At 41.6% G+C, this 20,361-nt stretch overlaps 1 protein-coding gene across 5 annotated transcripts; it reads left to right on the top strand.

Moving 5' to 3' along the window:
• Nucleotides 1–105: 105 nt before the first annotated feature.
• On the top strand, nucleotides 106–18,499 carry LOC115135267 (poly(rC)-binding protein 2-like). 5 transcript variants are annotated; one of them, XM_029669762.2, is made up of 12 exons: nucleotides 107–281; nucleotides 2,024–2,162; nucleotides 2,321–2,377; nucleotides 2,488–2,604; nucleotides 2,930–3,061; nucleotides 7,788–7,922; nucleotides 8,146–8,220; nucleotides 11,402–11,443; nucleotides 12,429–12,522; nucleotides 12,881–12,936; nucleotides 13,146–13,315; nucleotides 17,317–18,499. In XM_029669762.2, the coding sequence occupies exons 2-12, from the start codon at nucleotides 2,094–2,096 to the stop codon at nucleotides 17,351–17,353; spliced, it is 984 nt and encodes a 327-aa protein (XP_029525622.1). In that variant the 5' UTR covers nucleotides 107–281; nucleotides 2,024–2,093; the 3' UTR covers nucleotides 17,354–18,499. The 5 variants fall into 5 exon arrangements, with proteins under 5 accessions (XP_029525659.1, XP_029525622.1, XP_029525650.1 ...); XM_029669790.2 differs by having other exon boundaries at nucleotides 108–281; nucleotides 7,788–7,916; nucleotides 12,450–12,522; XM_029669772.2 differs by having other exon boundaries at nucleotides 108–281; nucleotides 7,788–7,916.
• Nucleotides 18,500–20,361: the final 1,862 nt, after the last annotated feature.

Below are 20,361 nucleotides of genomic sequence, written 5' to 3'. Positions count from 1 at the left end.
TAGGAGGATTTAGAAATGTGGAGGTTATGTTGTAAACCGTGATTGACCACACTCCTAAACAGTAGGTGGCGGCATGCACCTTTAACGTTTGTTTACGGACCGCCATTTTATCATGGAAAAAGAAGCAGCTCAGCGAGTGGAGCCGGATCATCATCTCACACTTCCCTCTTCCCCGAATCCTTTTAAAACTCTCCCCCGGGTTTCTACCCTCCCGAACCTCTCCCTTTCTACCCTCACAACCCCACCCCCTCCCCGACAACGCATCCCAAAACACGGATCAGGTAAGAACATTTTATATGTGTGTGCAATACAATCACAAATAAACCCACCGCGTGAATTTGCCAGGCCACACGACTTGCACGCAGCTCACAAAGTCAGCCAAATGGCTGCTATTTACGCTTGTCCATTTGTAAATGACGAGTGTTGGTGTTTGTAGCCGATATATTATTGAAACAGTGCTAGCGTGAATGATTACAGCACAGCCATTCATACAATGTACACATGCTCCACATATGGATGCTAGCCACCCAGTTAACTTGCTAGTTAGCGCGCTATGCTAGGTCGTAAATCTAGCTAAAAGCTAAACTAGAGCCGGCCGGTGAGGCTAAACGTCGTGCCTTAGCTATGAGCGCAGTTAAATTCATTGGAGCCAAGTAATCGGACACATTGTCCATTCATTTACGAACTGAGCCATAAGTTACTTTCGTTCCGGATTCAGTCTTGGGATCATTAACCTGTTTGTTAGTCTAACATGCCAGGAGTGTGCTACTAGCAAGCTAAAATATATGCATGAACCATTGCTATGATGACCACGCCAACTAAATGTGTTCCTTTTAGTCTAATGGCAGGTTACTTTGCATGAATTATGATACAGTTCTAATGATAATCATGGACGCAACCTCATACTAGAAGTCCCCATTCTTTTTTGGGGGTCAGAAGTTAGCTAGCTGAGAACTCAACTCTTTCCATATAACGTGAGCTACATTACATTTACATTTACAGCTACATCTACGGAGTTGAGTGTTGGCGGAGTGTACCACTATCAGTCCATACTTTTAAAAATATAGTGTTCATTGCTTACCTTGTACTAGCTTTTCTTTGGGTGCTGATATCCGTAGTTTGAAAAATTAAATAAAAGTAAAAAATGTTCCTCTGCATAGCCGTTGTTGAAGGAGCAGACCGTCATTTCACGGCAGATTCTTACAGTAGTTTTGGCAAGGGACACAGAATGCATCATAGATTTATCAAACTATGGATTGCAACTGACAAGCACGGGTACCAGTAAGCGTTAAAAAAATTATATGTATTAAAGTATCGAGTAGTAGAGCACGTTTTGAAGTCTGAACTTCGCACTCCATTGAAAAGTTGTGGATTAAAGGGTGCAATATGACAGACCTCACACAAAATGACTTCTTAATCAAAAACTACTCAATTCAGCACCCCAAAAAAAGCCCACAGTTACACAGGACAAACATGGGTACAAGGTGGAATAAAATAATGTACAATTTTACATCCCTGATAGCGACTCGATGTAGTTGGTGGTACTCTCAGCCAACACTTGTAGCAACTCTACTCTGTAAAGGTACAGAGTTGAGTTTATGCAGCAAGGTGACGAGCTGCAAATGGATGTTTCACTCTTATAATAATGGCAATCAGTTTAGATCAGGTGTTATGCATATATTTGATTAGTTTGTAAGAGCATCAGTGCCTACAGATAATCTCATCCATTGAACTAAAAGCAGCTACTGTTGTAAGTGACATGGCATTATTTGGATGGTTTCAGCAGCTTGGCTCGTTTACTTGATACCTTCCTATCAAGTTTTATGAGTTCAATAGTTCGCTAGCTATTTAGTATTATTGTACAAAGTCATAGGCTGAATTAAAAACCAAAACCACCAGTCTTGTTCTGTTCTCACATTCTATATTCAATTGTTCTCCTGCTCTTCCCTCGGCCCCATAATACTTCCAATGCACTATTCTAACTTTTCCTACTTTTCTCACTGTTTTCTTGTCTTACCTCCAGATCCAATCTTTGTGACCATACCCCAGTTTTGACCCATCTGCAGCAGCTACTCTCCCATCCAGTGGTAGTTATGGACTCCGGTGTTATTGAAGGAGGACTCAATGTCACTCTGACCATTAGATTGCTCATGCATGGCAAGGTGAGCAAGATCCCACAGCAGATGACTGTTAGCCCACGGTGCTAAAGGCTAGGTAATGTCATGCTGACCATTAGATTGCTGATGCAAGGAGTGACCTCCCACAGCAGGTGACTAAAGTTTAGGAATTAAGTTTCTAAATGTATTTGTTTTTCTTTTAGGAAGTTGGAAGCATCATTGGCAAGAAAGGTGAATCTGTGAAGAAGATGAGAGAAGAGGTGACAGATGCCTTCTGTTTCTAAATTACACTAAAGCTGTTTGTGTTTTGTTAGTTGCACCTCTTTTATTTAACTCTCTAATGGTGAATTTCCCAACCCCTTGCGTCCAGAGCGGAGCTCGCATCAACATCTCAGAGGGAAACTGTCCTGAGAGGATCATCACTTTGGCAGGCCCCACCACCGCCATCTTTAAAGCATTCTCCATGATCATCGAAAAGCTGGAAGAGGTAACTTAAGTACCCTGTCTTGTCCAGGCCCAACTGTTTATTTGTCACTTTGGCATCTACAGGGAATGTGATGTGGCTACTTTTACGGAACCGATTAACACTACCTCTCAGGTGCATGAATAGAGGGACTGACTGGATGTGTGAGGTGTTCAACTAATCCTAGAGGACTATTAGAAGTTGATTTGAAAAAAGGTTCTTTATTAACAATCCATCTGTTTACAGTTGTCCTCCAAGAGTGTCTGAACACCTCTCACATGTCCATCAATGATGTTGTCAAGTGGACGTTGTGGAGTAAGTTCATTGATCAATCATTCTTCTCTCCCAGGACATCAGCAGCTCCATGACGAACAGTACGGCCACCAGCAAGCCCCCTGTCACCCTCCGCATCGTGGTGCCAGCCAGCCAGTGTGGGTCCCTCATTGGCAAGGGAGGCTGCAAGATCAAAGAAATCCGAGAGGTGGGTGGGAGAACATATGTACTCACATTTGCACTTGCTTTTTCTTACTAGCCAGCAATGCAAACTAGTCACATTTCGGGTGAAATTTTGAATTTTTGAATCCAAAATAGGTGACCTACTACGTGATTCGTGTAGGTGAGAAAAGTTTGGGCGGGGGAGGAAGGGGAGTTGGCTTTGGATCACTACTGGCTGTAAGCGAACAAGTGAAGCGTGTTTGGAGTAATACTGGCTGTATCCAAGGCTCAACCAATCGTTCACATTAACAGAACGCAACACGCGACTGAAGTTAGAAGAGACAACCAATTTGCTTGTTACAGCATCAGCACGTGCTCTGGGATGAGAGTGGAAAGGCAGTTTGCCAGTTGCAGCAGCGCGTCCCCTGAACGATAACAGAGGTAGGTGAGAAACCTGACCACGGAGATGGGGGTGAAAAGGTGATGACCCGTATTTCATGAGCTGTAACCGAAAAACAACTGGCATTTGGAAAGTTTGAGGTAAGGTAGGGCTGGGCGCTATACCGTATTTTACTATATACCGGTATTGATGCACGGACCTGTTTGGGGTTTTTACTTTACCTTCTATAATGGTATTTTAATATTTGGTTTGTTAAATGTGATGCGCAGTGTGTAACGTCCGTTTTCATAGTTTACTTCGCTACTTGAGTCAATCCTCTACGCTCTCTCTTTCCATGCCGCTTTCCACACAGACCTAGTCCCACCCCTGTCACTCGAGGAGCGCATTTGTTGTTGCTTGACCACGGGACTGTTTCATTCAGTCCGCATGGTCAATGCAGCACATGCAACAATGTTGATGACAACAATGTTGTTTCCACTTTGATCTTAATATAAATCCACAAGCGTTCTATAATTACAATATTAGTTTGTTTCTTACATCTGCAAACAGCTAGTTTGTATTTTCTTAGTAAGTTCAGCTAAATAGTGTTAGCCACTAATGCTAATCGCTAGCTAACTAATGTTAGCTAATAAAAGTACTGAGTCAGAGCAAATGTAGCTAGCTAATACAGCCTGATACCAGTGCTGGTGGAGGCCTAAATCAGCATGTTTGTGCAACAGTATATTCTAAATTAAAGAGGAATAGGTGACTCATGAATGTTGGCTACATGAATTTATTTATTTTTATTTTACCTTTATTTAACTAGGCAAGTCAGTTAAGAACAAATTCTTATTTTCAATGACGGCCTAGGAATAGTGGGTTACGCTCTAACCACTAAGCTTCGCTGCCGCCCCATAAAAGATTGAATGTAGCCAAAGACTGTAAGGTCCCCTAAGAAACACTGAACATCACTTTGGTTCCTACCCTGTCACAATAACTCATCCATGACATTTTCATTCGTTGTCATGTCAAACAACACTTTTCAAAGTGCCCACTATTAGTTATATTCCAACTATAGAATTATAATAAACATTCTATTTCTGTGATTCCAAAAGTTCACCCAAGTGTTTTGATCTTAATAACAATTGCAACATTTGGTTAAAAATACATTTTGTATTTTTGCCAATATCGTGGCAGTGTGGAAATTGATGGAAATGCAGAAAATTATTTTGGGTTGAATTGAACAGCATAAAACAATCTGAATGGAGAAAGACCCATTGAAATCATTTAGGATATATGTTGCCACCCTAGGGTCACCCACTACTCATAAAGCAAATGTAGAACTTTTATTAATCAAAAAACATAAAATACTGTCAAATGTGAAAAATACCATATGATATTTTGGCCATATCACCCAGCCCTTATGTGAGGGAGAAAGCGTGGTTGAACAAGTATTGTCAGCATTGTTAAGTATCTTGCTAGCTGGATCGAATTCTCCGTTAGCTAGCCAGAGAAATGTTGGGCAACATTAGCCACCTTAACTGATCAAATAGAGGTTTATGGTGTGAAAATTAGCTGATTTAATAAAGTCAGACAGCTAGCTAGCTAATGTTACATCAGATGAGCTAACTTTAGTAACCTAACCAATTCACTATAGTGTTAACTGGTATGTGACTCCTTGCCGTTTCTCAAGTTTATAACGTGTTACTTGCTTACTGGACCCTGGCAATCTGTGTGAAATGTTAACTAGCTAATGAACTAACTGCTATCTGTGAGCTAATGTTTTCCCTCTACAGAATGTGGTTAATTTTCAGAATGAGAGAATTAGGTGAAAATGAGGCGTTGCTTGTTAAACAAGTGGATTCAGGGATCAAGTGTAGCTGGAGCTGGGCCTGGCTTAAGCTGGATGCCACTGTAGAGGTTAGAGGTCGACCGATTATGATTTTTCAACGCCGATACCAATACCGATTATTGGAGGACCAAAAAAGCCGATGCCGATTTATAAATAAGTAATAATAAATAAATACAAATAAAAAATGTATTTGTAATAATGACAATTACAACAATACTGAATTAACACTTATTTTAACTTCATATAATACATCAATAAAATCTATTTAGCCTCAAGTAGATAATGAAACATGTTCAATTTGTTTTAAATAATGCAAAAACAAAGTCTTGGAGAAGAACGTAAAAGTGCAATATGTGCTATGTAAGAAAGCTAACGTTTCAGTTGCTTGCTCAGAACATGAGAACATATGAAAGCTGGTGGTTCCTTTTAACATGAGTCTTCAATATTCCCAGGTAAGAAGTTTTAGGTTGTAGTTATTATAGGAATTATAGGACTATTTCTCTCTATACCATTTGTATTTCATATACCTTTGACTATTGGATGTTCTTATAGGCACTTTAGTATTGCCAGTGTAATCCTTTTAACATGAGTCTTCAATATTCCCAGGTAAGAAGTTTTACAGTGGGGCAAAAAAGTATTTAGTCAGCCACCAGTTGTGCAAGTTCTCCCACTTAAAAAGATGAGAGGCCTGTAATTGTCATCATAGGTACACTTCAACTATGACAGACAAAATGAGAAAAAAAATCCAGAAAATCACATTGTAGGATTTTTTATGATTTTATTTGCAAATTATGGTGGAAAACAAAAGTTTATCTCAATACTTTGTTATATACCCTTTGGTGGCAATGACAGAGGTCAAATGTTTTCTGTAAATCTTCACAAGGTTTTCACACACTGTTGCTGGTATTTTGGCCCATTCCTCCATGCAGATCTCCTCTAGAGCAGTGATGTTTTGGGGCTGTTGCTGGGCAACACGGACTTTTAATAACTACCTCCAAAGATTTTCTATGGTGTTGAGATCTGGAGACTGGCTAGGCCACTCCAAGACCTTGAAATGACCTTGAAAGCCACTCCTGCGCCCGAACGGTGTGTTTGGGATCATTGACGCACAACGAAGAGCTGCTGGCAAAACGCACAAACGTGCTGTTTGAATGAATGTTTACGCGCCTGCTTCTGCCTACCACCGCTCAGTCAGATACTTAGATACTTGTATGCTCAGTCAGATCATATGCAACACAGGACACGCTAGATAATATCCTAATATCATCAACCATGTGTAGTTAACTGGTGATTTTATGATTGATTGTTTTTTATAAGATAAGTTTAATGCTAGCTAGCAACTTACCTTGGCTTTACTGCATTTGCTTAACAGGCAGTCTCCTTATGGAGTGCAACGAGAGAGAGGCAGGTCGTTATTGTGTTGGACTAGTTAACTGTAAGGTTGCAAGATTGGATCCCCCGAGCTGACAAGGTGAAAATCTGTCTTTCTGCCCCTGAACGAGGCAGTTAACCCACCGTTCCTAGGCCATCATTGAAAATAAGAATGTGTTCTTAACTGACTTGCCTAGTTAAATAAAGGTGTATATATATTTAAAAAATTATCAGCGCCCAAAAATACCGATTTCCGATTGTTATGGAAACTTGAAATCGGCCCTAATTAATCGGTCGACCTCTAATAGAGGTGAAAGGAACACCCCCCCCCCCCCCCAATCTCACTTTTTCAATACACTTTTTCAATTATGCCAACAATGGGTATCATGCTCAGCTGGCACATTGTACACTTTCTGCCTGTGGACATCTGTTCTACAATGTAATAATGTGCAGTGTAGCCCAAAGATATTGGTTTTGTTGAACTTTCCTATAACACTTGTGTGAGGGGGATTATTACATTTTTACTCTGAATGTTATTTTTGTACACATGTAGCCTTATGCACTTGATTGATGTCTACTATAGTGGCTACTATAATAGAAAAAAATAGAATCCGTTTCATTCTATTTCTACTTTAAATGTTTTTTTTCTGAAGTGCAATATATAGATTGTGTGTGGTCACAAGCTTTCTATTATAAAGGCTGTCATGGCTAACTGCCATTTTAGTGTATTGTTTTTTTCTCAAGACTTGAGTGTTTGCAGTTAAATCTAGGCAACAAATAACATTGCATTGCTTTCTTACTTTTTTTTAGCTGTGAGTTAGGTTCATGTTAACCACTTTATCTTACACACAGAGACTGATCATGTAGATTCTTTGTTTAATTATCTTGCATTTCCCCCTAGCAGGGATTTTATGGATGTTTCAGTGCAAAGAAAGTGTCACCTTCTTGGGCCCTCGCCAGTTTGCATACCCGACTTGCACAGATTTAGCAGAAAGTGGCTATTTTGAAAGGTTTTACTTGCAGTGACTAAGTTACTGCTGGTGGTAGTTTTACCTACCTTAGTTCAGAGCACTGATTGTAAGTTTTGTCTGGATATGAGCATCTGCTAAATTACAAAAATGTTAATGTAATATGTAAGTCCAGACCAGTCAATCTCTCCTCTCTCTCTAGTCGACAGGTGCTCAGGTACAGGTGGCAGGGGACATGCTTCCTAACTCTACAGAACGGGCCATCACCATCGCAGGGACCCCCCAGTCCATAATTGAGTGTGTCAAGCAAATCTGCGTGGTTATGCTCGAGGTAAGTGTAAGTAATATCCTCAAATCGTTGATCTATTTTTATTCAGCTTAAATATTTATAATTTTATTAATTTGTCAAATTACCCGTACAACCTCTTTGGTATCCATTTTGGCATCTCTTGCTTACTTATACAAAAGTGATTTGAAAACATGTCTGAATTGAACCCATTTTCCTGTCCCTCCTTCTCTCCTGTCTCTCCTTTTCTCTTTCCCTTCCCTCTTTCCTCCAGTCTCCCCCTAAGGGGGTCACCATCCCATACCGACCAAAACCTTCAGGATCCCCTGTCATCTTTGCTGGAGGACAGGTATGTTTGAATATATTTTTACACATTTATATACAGTGGGGCAAAAAAGTATTTAGTCAGCCACCAATTGTGCAAGTTCTCCCACTTAAAAAGATGAGGCCTGTAATTTTCATCATAGGTACACTTCAACTATGACAGACAAAATGAGAGAAAAATATCCAGAAAATCACATTGTAGGATTTTTAATGAATTTATTTGCAAATTATGGTGGAAAATAAGTATTTGGTCAATAACAAAAGTTTATCTCAATACTTTGTTATATACACTTTGTTGGCAATGACATTTTCTGTAAGTCTTCACAAGATTTTCACACACTGTTGCTGGTATTTTGGCCCATTCCTCCATGCAGATCTCCTCTAGAACAGTGATGTTTTGGGGCTGTTGCTGGGCAACACGGACTTTCAACTCCCTCCAAAGATTTTCTATGGGGTTGAGATCTGGAGACTGGCTAGGCCACTCCGGGACCTTGAAATGCTTCTTACGAAGCCACTCCTTCGTTGCCCGGTGTGTTTGGGATCATTGTCATGCTGAAAGACCCAGCCACGTTTCATCTTCAATGCCCTTGCTGATGGAAGGAGGTTTTCACTCAAAATCTCACGATACATGGCCCCATTCATTCTTTCCTTTACACGGATCAGTCGTCCTGGTCCCTTTGCAGAAAAACAGCCCCAAAGCATGATGTTTCCACCCCCATGCTTCACAGTAGGTATGGTGTTCTTTGGATGCAACTCAGCATTCTTTGTCCTCCATACACGACTAGTTGAGTTTTTACCAAAAAGTTATATTTTGGTTTCATCTGACCATATGACATTCTCCCAATCCTCTTCTGGATCATCCAAATGCTCTCTAGCGAACTTCAGATGGGCCTGCACATGTACTGGCTTAAGCAGGAGGACACGTCTGGCACTGCAGGATTTGAGTCCCTGGCGGCGTAGTGTGTTACTGATGGTAGGCTTTGTTACTTTGGTCACAGCTCTCTGCAGGTCATTCACTAGGTCCCCCCGTGTGGTTCTGGGATTTTTGCTCACCGTTCTGGTGATCATTTTGACCCCACGGGATGAGATCTTGCATGGAGCCCCAGACCGAGGGAGATTATCAGTGGTCTTGTATGTCTTCCATTTCCTAATAATTGCTCCCACAGTTGATTTCTTCAAACCAAGCTGCTTACCTATTGCAGATTCAGTCTTCCCAGCCTGGTGCAGGTCTACAATTTTGTTTCTGGTGTCCTTTGACAGCTCTTTGGTCTTGGCCATAGTGGAGTTTGGAGTGTGACTGTTTGAGGTTGTGGACAGGTGTTTTTTATACTGATAACAAGTTCAAATAGGTGCCATTAATACAGGTAACGAGTGGAGGACAGAGGGGCCTCTTAAAGAAGAAGTTACAGGTCTGTGAGAGCCAGAAATCTTGCTTGTTTGTAGGTGACCAAATACTTATTTTCCACCATAATTTGCAAATAAATTAATTAAAAATCATAAAAAGTGATTTTCTGGATTTTTTTTCTTCTCATTTTGTCTGTCATAGTTGAACTGTACCTATGATGAAAATTACAGGCCTCTTCTTTTTAAGTGGGAGAACTTGCACAATTGGTGGCTGACTAAATACTTTTTTGCCCCACTGTACATGTTCTTATTCAGATCATTTAATCAACTTACTGCTGGCTGGGAAGGGGAATGGGGGGTTCCTCTGAGAACTAACCTGTAGTTGATCTGTTGTGTTCTGCTGTATTTTTATAGGGAATTTACCAATAATGAACTCTATGATACTTTTGCCCAGCCTTTGGTTTTGTGTTACTGTTATGACATCTCTGGTGGTTACCAACAGAAATAGTGATGTGCACGGTTATTTGAACATCTGAACGGACATTAGTATTCAAATACTTGTGGGAGTATTTTTTGGGCGGAAGGGTAGCCTAGTGGTTAGAGTGGTGGACTTGTAACCAAAAGGTTGCAAGTTCAAATCCCCGAGCTGACAAAGTACAAATCTGTCGTTCTGCCCCTGAACTGTTCCTAGGCCATCATTGAAAATAAGAATTGGTTCTTAACTGACTTGCCTAGTTAAATAAAGGTAAATAATTATTTTTTGTGGGCAAGAGTTTAGGGGCCTATTAAACAGAGAAAAGGGCTTTTTTTCAAGTAAAAATATCCATTTTACATACAAGGATATACCATGACATTTCAAATTATTAATTTAAATAAAAACCTTTTCAGTGTAGCTATGACCTCCCATACGTCATAGAGTCTGCTTGCTCCCATTTCACTGGCCCCTCTGCAGCTTCAGCAATATCGCGCCAGCCTCTCTCCCTTGTGCCTTAGTGCTAAGGTTTAAAACTTAAGTAAAAAATATCCAGAAATCCCACACAAATGCATGCTATTATTCGAATAGTGAACTTATTTCAAGCCCCATCCCTAAACTGAAGTAGACCTCCCTCCACCCACCATTGTTACTGTTACTGGGAGAATTAATGAATAAAATCCCTGAAAATCCAAGCCCAGTTCATGCTCCGCTAGCCAGAATGGAAACGTGCTTTGTTTTTTCTGTGTTTTCAATCGCTTTAACATTCCTTTAGAAATGTTATCTTTCTCTATTAATATGGATACTTTGTTCAAGATTTGGCTACTTTAAAATGTATTGAGAGCATTTAGAGATATAGACCTATAGGATCTGTGTGTGTTGAAGAAAAATATTGTTTGGGGACATGAAACATTCAGGCACTGCATAGACACTATGGAAGCTCTAGTCCTGAGCGCAGAGTTAAATTGTTTCAAACCATTTTTAAACTCGAAATTGTTGTTTGAGATGGATGTACAATGCCTAGTGAAAGTCGACACACCCTTGCAACGTTTTTACATTTTGTTGCCTTAAATTTCTCAAAAAAAAAAAAAAAAAAGGATCAAATTGAGATTTTCCCTCACTTATCTACACAATACACTCCAAATTTTCAAAGTGAAAGAGAAATTATAGAAATGTTAGGAAATTTAATAAAACAGACCTCTTGATTGCAAAGGTCTTCACACCCCTTTCTGTGGCACATCTAAATACGTTCAGGAGCAAATTTTCATTTACATTTCTTGGATGGGGATTTTATACTTTTAACATTCTAACATACGTTTGTCCTGTATACTCTTGTTGCTGCGAATCGTGATATGTGAACAGGATGCCTATGAACACGTTCTTTTTTCAGGCGTACGCCGTTCAAGGACAACATGCGATACCACAGCCAGATGTAAGTGCTGTTGTCACAATTTCTTCCTCCTGGTGTCCGTATCCTCTCTACCCTCTGTCCTTCCCCCAAAATCCTTACCTGTCCCTGCCCTACCTTTCCGTACCTTCCCTACCTTCTGCTATCATCCCTACCCTTCACCTCTCAATTTATACCCCCCCAGTTCCCTATCCTCTGTACCTCCCTGCCCTCCTATTTCTTTTATCTACCATTCCTAACCTACCCTCCCTCCAACCAGTGCACTAGGAAAAGGTGTTAGGTAGACTGTAGGGCCGAGGCTCCAAACCCAGCCTGGTTGTAAAATGCCTTAAGAGGAAGGGTTTGATCAGAAATTTGCCTTATGGTGAAGAGATGATATTAATAGACAAGTCATTTAGAGGTGTTGGTGTATTTGGTAGTGTGTTAACCAGTAACGTCATTCTCAACATTTTTATTTAACATAGCACTGGGTGGTTTAAGAAATTATGTTTATGTTCACTATTGATCTTATATTATTGTCCTAACTATTACTGTGTTGATTATACCATGGCCTGTAGTTGTGTGGGCCTGGTTGGTTTTGTTTGGTACAGGCCAGGAAATATCTATTCCTACATACTGAGAACATGTAATGTCATATCCATCTGCCAGAAGACTATAAGCAAGCATTCCGAGTCAGAGTTCTCCAGAGCTACAGTGGAAAGACCATGGGGTACAAATTTATTAAGAATGATTCCACAACCCATCCAACACTTTTCCATTTTAGAGAAAGAAAATAAGATAGCTGGGTTGTGTGTTCATCAGTGCATGCAACTGAGTTTAACAGAAAAGGTCCAGGTAGTCCCTAACTGTTCGTTAGTTTGGTATGTAATGAACACAACTCCAACTACTATTATGAATGAATGTCATGGTGAATGAAATGGTTTTGGTACTTTACGGACTGTGCTTCTTGTCCCTTCTCTTTCCTTTCCATTTCTCTCCTCCCTCCCTGCCCCATCTCTTGCCCTCACAGTCTTCCTCTATCTCTCCACAGCTCACCAAGTTACACCAGCTGGCCATGCAGCAGAGCCCCTTCCCAATGGCCCCAAGCAACCAAGGATTCCAAGGTACTAAGGACATAACAATACAATAGTTTGTATAAAAAAATAGAATAAAAAGATAAGGTTATTGAAACTACTGCGCTCAGAACTGGTGTGTTGACCAAATTAGAACATCAGCAGGAGTGCGAACTGCATTTATTTATTTTTTTTCCGTTGAGGCAGAATGCAAATGTTCTGGCTGTCAGGCCATCGTTGGTTTGTCACATGGATAGAGAAAACAACTCCTCGACGAAGGCTTTACCTACTGAAATGTCAGTTAAGATTTTGTTACATTGAACCTGCCACCACAATGGCATTACATATCATGAAGAGTGCCAAATTGTTCCGGATCCTTGTTTTATGTATTTTTGGCTTGTTGATTTAGGAGGGATGGATGCATCTGCCCAAACTAGTTCCCATGAGATGACCATTCCAAATGATGTAAGTATTTCCACAGTGATGACTGACCCTCCCCTTCCATTTCCCTCCAGTGGTTAGACATTTCACACTATCAATCGACTCCTCTCTAATTGATTGACGTAACTGAATTCCTGGTTCTGTCTCCCCTCTTGTTGATTGGCTTAACTGACTTCCTGTTTCTCTCCTCTAATTGATTGGCTTAACTGACGTTCTGTTTTTCTTCCTCCTAGTTGATTGGCTGCATCATTGGTCGCCAGGGTGCTAAGATCAATGAGATCCGCCAGATGTCGGGTGCCCAGATAAAGATAGCTAACCCTGTCGAGGGCTCCGCAAACAGACAGGTCACCATCACTGGTTCCCCCGCCTCCATCAGCCTGGCAGAGTACCTCATCAACGCCAGGTCAGACACATTAGTGACAAGCTTTTTAACCAACTACCATCTTTTGTCCTTTTAGAGTCGGGGATAAATTGACTTTGGGTTGCAAAATTCAAGAAACTTACCTCCCTGCACATTCCCTCCTGATTCTGGAAATCCTCCAACATGTTTTCTGAAAAACCTGAGGACTTTGGGTTCTGGGAACTTTCAGGAATTTTGCTCCTGGTCCTGGAGCACCACAGTTGCTTGGTGCAGTAGGCTTTTGATCCAGCCCAACGCAAACTAAAACAGCTGGGTTGGAACAAAAGCCTGTGGCTCTCCAGAAGGACCTTCTTCCGCCCAGTATTCAACCAAGCCCCCCCCCCCCCCCCACACTTTTTTTTTTTTTTGTAGAACTGAGAATCCACCCAATCTCATCTACCCCCACACCATGGTACTTCCTTTTGACATTTGGGTGCCTCCCAGTTAGTCTGCCTACAGTGCAATGTGTTTGTGTTAGATAACTGCTTAACCCCCACCCCTATCCATGGCATGTTTGAGGGGATCAGTTTGAACAAGACGAGGCACAGAATCACTGACCTTTATCACATAATGAGTAGTTATTTGGGGATGGAAGGTGATTTGTAGATCAGTGATCCTGTGCAGTCCGGCTGGAACGTAGTAGATCTCAAACACGCACATTGTCTATTGAAACATGAGTTGGTCTTCTAATGATGTTTACTCATTGATGGCCACTATTGTCAGTTTTTCTATGCCTGTCACTCTCACACCCCTCCCTGACTGTCAGTCTGTGCTTATGATTCCCCCTCATGCACCCTCCCAACCCTGAAGTCTACCCCTCACTCCTTCCATACTCACCAGCCTATCCTGGAACCCATCCCGACTGTGTCTCCCTCTTTTTCCTTCTTGTCTCTCTTGTTTCTACAGCGTAGAGTCCTCTAAATTCTCCTCCTCGAACCCTGAACAGACCCACAGCACCAGCCTCCTCTGCCCTCCTCTCTCCACTACTACCATCTCTCCTGCCGCTACCTCTACTGCTTCCTCCTTCTCTTCTTCCTCCTGTTTGGCGCCCCCCTCCGCCTCCATCTCTCTGTCCTTGTTGGCTCCTCAAGGACCTTCTTCCTCTGACTCACCACTCCCACCCAACTCCCCTGCTGTCCCCTGTGTCTCCAGTCTGCTCAGTCTTAAGCCCCTCCCCCTCCTGGCCCTCCATGTTGTTTCCACTGGCCCCACCTCCTCCGGTAACCCTGTCCACTCAGCCAGTCCCGAGCCAAAGCTTTCCTCAGAGCTGGGCTCCAAGTCTAAGAGGCGAAGGCTTTCTCCGTACTAAAGCTACAGCCATAATAGAAACTACAGTACAGACGTGAACTGTGTCTCAAATGGCACTTCCTTATATAGTGCACTACTTTTCACCAGGGCCCTCGTCAAAAGTGGGCTCTGGTCAAAAGTGATACACTTTATAGGGAATAAGGTGCCATTTGGGATGTTGCTTAGCGTTGTCTGTACTTGGTCGTCACTGCTTTAAACCTGACTGTGCCCTATGCCACATGCTTCTTAACTATACAATTAATCAAAAAATGCCACAAAAAAAGTTACACTTCCAGATCTGGCTTCTCTCCTCCATGTCCTTTGGTCCACTGCTTGGTTTATGTCTCGCTCACCCTCTTGAAGGTCCCTGATCGTTCTCTGATCGTTCTATCTAAAGACTGCATCCGCATGGGCACGCTTGTTTCAGACCGACTTCAACGTTACTAATTAAAAGCTTTTGTTTGGATTTTCTCTCTTGCTGTTAGCTCAGGTAGCACCTCTCATGCCATCTTTATGTTAAGATCTCATGCTGTACTTCATTTATTTGAATATTAACTTTGTCCTGGATAATACCGTTTAAGTCAGAAGTTTACAAACACCTTAGCCAACTACATTTCAACTCAGTTTTTCACAATTCCTGACATTTAATCCTAGTAAAAATTCCCTGTCTCAGGTCAGTTAGGATCACCACTTTATTTTAAGAATGTGAAATGTCAGAATAATAGCAGAGAGAATTATTTATTGCAGCTTTTATTTCTTACATCACATTCCCAGTGGGTCAGAAGTTTACATACTACTCAATTAGTATTTGGTAGCATTGCCTTTAAGTTGTTTAACTTGGGGCAAATGTTTCGGGCAGCCTTCCACAAGCTTCCAACAATAAGTTGGGTGAATTTTGACCCATTCCTCCTGACAGCTGAGTCAGGTTTGTCGGCCTCCTTGCTCGCACACGCTTTTTCAGTTCTGCCCACAAATGTTCTATGGGATTGAGGTCAGGGCTTTGTGATGGCCACTCCAATACCTTGACTTTGTTGTCCTTAAGCCATTTTTCCACAACTTTAGAAGTATGCTTGGGGTCATTGTCCATTTGGAAGACCCATTTGCGACCAAGCTGTAACTTCCTGACTGATGTCTTGAGATGTTGCTTCAATATATCCAAATCATTTTCCATCCTCATGATGCCATCTATTTTGTGAAGTGCACCAGTCCCTCCTGCAGCAAAGCACCCCCACAACATGATGCTGCGTCCTCCATGCTTCATGGTTGGTATGGTGTTCTTCGGCTTGCAAGGCCTCCCCCTTTTTCCTCCAAAAATAACAATAGTCATTATGGCCAAACAGTTCTATTTTTGTTTCATCAGACCAGAGGACATTTCTCCAAAAAGTGCGATCGTTGTCCCCATGTGCAGTTGCAAACCGTAGTCTGGCTTTTTTATGGTGGTTTTGGAGCAGTGGCTTCTTCCTTGCTGAGCGGCCTTTCAGGTTATGTCGGTATAGGACTCGTTTTACTGTGGATATAGATACTTTTGTACCGGTTTCCTCCAGCATCTTCACAAGGTTTTTTGCTGCTGTTCTGGGTTGATTTGCACTTTTCGCACCATTCATCTCTAGGAGTCTTCTTCCTGACCAGTATGACTGCTGCGTGGTCCCATGGTGTTTATACTTGCGTACTATTGTTTGTACAGATGAACGTGGTACCTTCAGGCATTTGGAACTTGCTTCCAAGGATGAATCAGACCCTTGGAGGTCTACAATTTGTTTCTGAGGTATTTGCTGATTTTCTTTTGATTTTCCCATGATGTCAAGCAACGAGGCACTGAGTTTGAAGGTAGGCCTATCCACAGGTACACCTCCAATTGACTCAAATGATGTCAATTAGCCTATCAGAAGCTTTTAAAGCCATAATTTTCTGAAATTTTCCAGGCAACTTAGTGTATGTATACTTCTGACCCACTGGAATTGTGATACAGTGAATTATAAATTATAAGTGAAATAATCATTCTGTAAACAATTGTTGGAAAAATTACTTGTCATGCACAGAGTAGATGTTCTAACCAACTTGCCAAAGCTATAGTTTGTCAAAACAAGACATTTGTGGAGAGGTTAAAAAACAAGTTTTAATGACTCCAACCTAAGTGTATGTACATTTCCGACTTCAACTGTATGTGGGGTAGCTAGTTATATTTGTAAAGTGTTCATTATAGTGCTAAAATCTTGTTTTGTTTATGTATCTATTTGCCACATGGGGTAAAGTTGGGCTTAATCACTATAATAATTTGACCTCAGGTATCATATAGCCCTGCTAATCATGGGCTGTTGGACCTTTACAATTTCAGGAAATTGATGTCCTCGATTAGGACTCTTGAATCGAGCCATAACTGCTTCTTTTATCCTTTCGCTGGCAATCACTGATGCACTACAATTTATTAGCACTGATCAGAGGTCAGTGACTGTAGGGTGAAATGGAAGGACATGGAATACACTCTTTGAAGAGGTTGATGTCAAGGAAACAACATCCTCTTATCCACTGATAGTTAATACACCTCTAGAGGTTTATCTATTGGGTAGACATTTTATGAACTGAAAAAAGCGGTGTGGAGGTTTGTAAGAAGGTTAAATTGTGAAAAGGTGAGTTCGTCCTGTTTTATCGTTGTAATTTGAAACGCACAGCATGGCTTATTCTCTCCCCCTTCGATCTCTCAATGTGTGTCTCTCCAGGCTCTCCTCTGAAGCTACAGGACTGGCGGCCAACTGATAGAACAGACTCTAGATGTGATCTGCACTAATCACCCCCACATTTTACCTCTACCACCAACGGATCCATCAGTCAGCTCTCTCCTTTTAAAGTGGTCAATGCACCTATCCAACTTAGTTTATTTGTATTATTTTATGAAAATCACGCCCACCCACCTGATTTTACTTTGATCTGCATTCATTTGTTTTTACTTATTGTTTTTAATTAAGGCCCTTTGTGTCCCAGTTGGATGTTTTTAATGATTTGTTCTTAGGTTCTTTTTTGTTGAAGGGAGAAAGTTTTCCATATCTTTCTTGACACCATCACAAGAGTATAGGTAGAAAAATCTGAATAGGTTTAGTTCGCTAAAAGTTTTAGTATTTTTTTGTTTTGAACAAATAAATGTCCAAACAAAACACCTTTTTTTCTTCTGCATTTCTAGCCCCCCCCCCCCCCCCCCACCACAATCCTGGATCCTAGTAATTTTATCCATTGCAGAAATTCAAAACTCACCGTCATTTGGTTATGTCACTATGCTCACAAAATTAAAGGGGAAATCGGTCACTGCTGGTATTTTGGGTATGACAAACAGCTCTAACACTACTAGAAGACATGGTTATTGCATTTGTTGAAATCAATTTCAAACTGTATGTATTCATGTCACCTTAACTTTTTTGTTTCTGTGTCATTCCTATTTTTCCACCTTCACCTTTGCCCCACCCACCCGTGTGATCATGTTTCTTCAATGGAGGAAATATTTGTTTTAACTACCAAAGGAGAGAAACTCCTGAACTGACTGGTGTGTCTGTGAGTGTGAGGAGAGAAACTAAGATATTATGAATCGCTGAAACTAAGACAGGGCGATTAAAAACAAATGAATTTCCTGCTCTTTGCTTTCTTTGCTCAAGTCATATTTAATTTTTTATTATTTGCAGGAAATAAAGTAACTTTTGTGCACGTTTTGGAAAGAAATGTCGACATTGGGTGCCATAACATTGTCAAAAAACTACAGAAATAAAGATGAAAAGAGAACTACAAATTCTCGTTCGTGTTGCGTGTGTAACAATGTTCATTGGAAATTAAAGTTGATGGAAGTTCATTGGAATGGTCACTGCTATGACTTTATGAAAACCTATACTTACCCAGCATTAAAGTCTGACACCCACATTTCCAGTTTTTGAACAGTGATTTGTATGTCTTAAATTGTTTCTTAAATATTTATTGTACACAGATGCAATTATAAAAACAAACATGTACGTTCAAAGGAACGAGGAGTCTGTTTGATTCAGCATATTGGAAACTAGCTTGGAGCCAAATCTGTTTAGTGTTCTGAAAAAACATTAACGTGACATTTACCATAGGGACTTAGTAAGACAAATCAACATATCAGGCTAATCGGAAACATACAAGAGCCTCTTTCTCCAGTCACCATAGGGCAGTGGTCTTTTGCTGTATTGGCAACAAAACAAATCCACATCTACGGTCAGGTCCAAAATTACTGGCACCCTTGAGAAAGATATATATTTTTTAATAAAGAGTTAAGAGGACAGAATTCATTCAGATTTTTTTTTACGTTTAAAAATCTATGCTTTTCCAGAAAATAAATACTAGTGGATCTATAAAACCTTACAGAACACAGGAGCTGCCATTTTATAGCTTATCAAATGGAACCTGCTGAGTCATTTGATAGGATGGAACGGAGGCTGTTGAAACATAGGCCTCTATTGCATCCCAATGCTGCCCAAGTTTACACTTGCTCACTCCTACCCATGGATATTAAAACATATACACTGCTCAAAAAAATAAAGGGAACACAAAAACAATGTAACTCCAAGTCAATCACACTTCTGTGAAATCAAACTGTCCACTTAGGAAGCAACACTGATTGACAATAAATTGCACATGCTGTTGTGCAAATGGAATAGACAACAGGTGGAAATTATAGGCAATTAGCAAGACCCCCAATAAAGGAGTGGTTCTGCAGGTGGGGACCACAGACCACTTCTCAGTTCCTATGCTTCCTGGCTGATGTTTTGGTCACTTTTGAATGCTGGCGGTGCTTTCACTCTAGTGGTAGCATGTGACGGAGTCTACAACCCACACAAGTGGCTCAGGTAGTGCAGCTCATTCAGGATGGCACATCAATGAGAGCTGTGGCAAGAAGGTTTGCTGTGTCTGTCAGCGTTAGTGTCCAGAGCATGGAGGCGCTACCAGGAGACGTGGAGGAGGCGGTAGGAGGGCAACAACCCAGCGGCAGGACCGCTACCTCCGCCTTTGTGCAAGGAGGAGCACTGCCAGAGCCCTGCAAAATGACCTCCAGCAGGCCAGAAATGTGCATGTGTCTGCTCAAACGGTCAGAAACAGACTCCATGAGGGTGGTATGAGGGCCCGACATCCACAGGTGGGGGTTGTGCTTACATGCAGGACTTTTGGCATTTGCCAGAGAACACCAAGATTGGCAAATTCGCCACTGGCGCCCTGTGCTCTTCACAGATGAAAGCAGGTTCACACTGAGCACATGTGACAGAGTCTGGAGACGCCGTGGAGAACGTTCTGCTGCCTGCAACATCCTCCAGCATGACCAGTTTGGCGGTGGGTCAGTCATGGTGTGGGGTGGCATTTCTTTGGGGGGCCACACAGCCCTCCATGTGCTCGCCAGAGGTAGCCTGACTGCCATTAGGTACCGAGATGAGATTCTCAGACCCCTTGTGAGACCATATGCTGGTGCGGTTGGCCCTGGGTTCCTCATAATGCAAGACAATGCATTGTGGCTGGAGTGTGTCAGCAGTTCCTGCAAGAGGAAGGCATTGATGCTATGGACTGGCCCGCCCGTTCCCCAGTCCTGAATCCAATTGAGCACATCTGGGACATCATGTCTCGCTCCATCCACCGGGCCAGTCCATAGCATCAATGCCTTCCTCTTGCACGTTGCACCACAGACTGTCCAGGAGTTGGCGGATGCTTTAGTCTAGGTCTGGGAGGAGATCCCTCAGGAGACCATCCGCCACCTCGTCAGGAGCATGCCCAGG

This window comes from Oncorhynchus nerka, linkage group LG2 (genome assembly GCF_034236695.1).
Source record: "Oncorhynchus nerka isolate Pitt River linkage group LG2, Oner_Uvic_2.0, whole genome shotgun sequence".
NCBI classification, from domain to species: Eukaryota; Metazoa; Chordata; class Actinopteri; order Salmoniformes; family Salmonidae; genus Oncorhynchus; species Oncorhynchus nerka.
Note: the sequence above shows the minus strand (reverse complement) of the source record. Positions and strands in the feature narration are given on the sequence as shown.

Excerpts from the sequence above, each read along its gene's own strand:
- LOC115135267 (XM_029669762.2), top strand. The coding sequence starts at position 2,094 with ATGGACTCCGGTGTTATTGAAGGAGGACTCAATGTCACTCTGACCATT. Across the intron at positions 2,378-2,487 it reads TGAAGAAGATGAGAGAAGAG|AGCGGAGCTCGCATCAACAT; the intron begins GTGACAGATGCC and ends CCTTGCGTCCAG. Across the intron at positions 8,221-11,401 it reads TCATCTTTGCTGGAGGACAG|GCGTACGCCGTTCAAGGACA; the intron begins GTATGTTTGAAT and ends TTCTTTTTTCAG.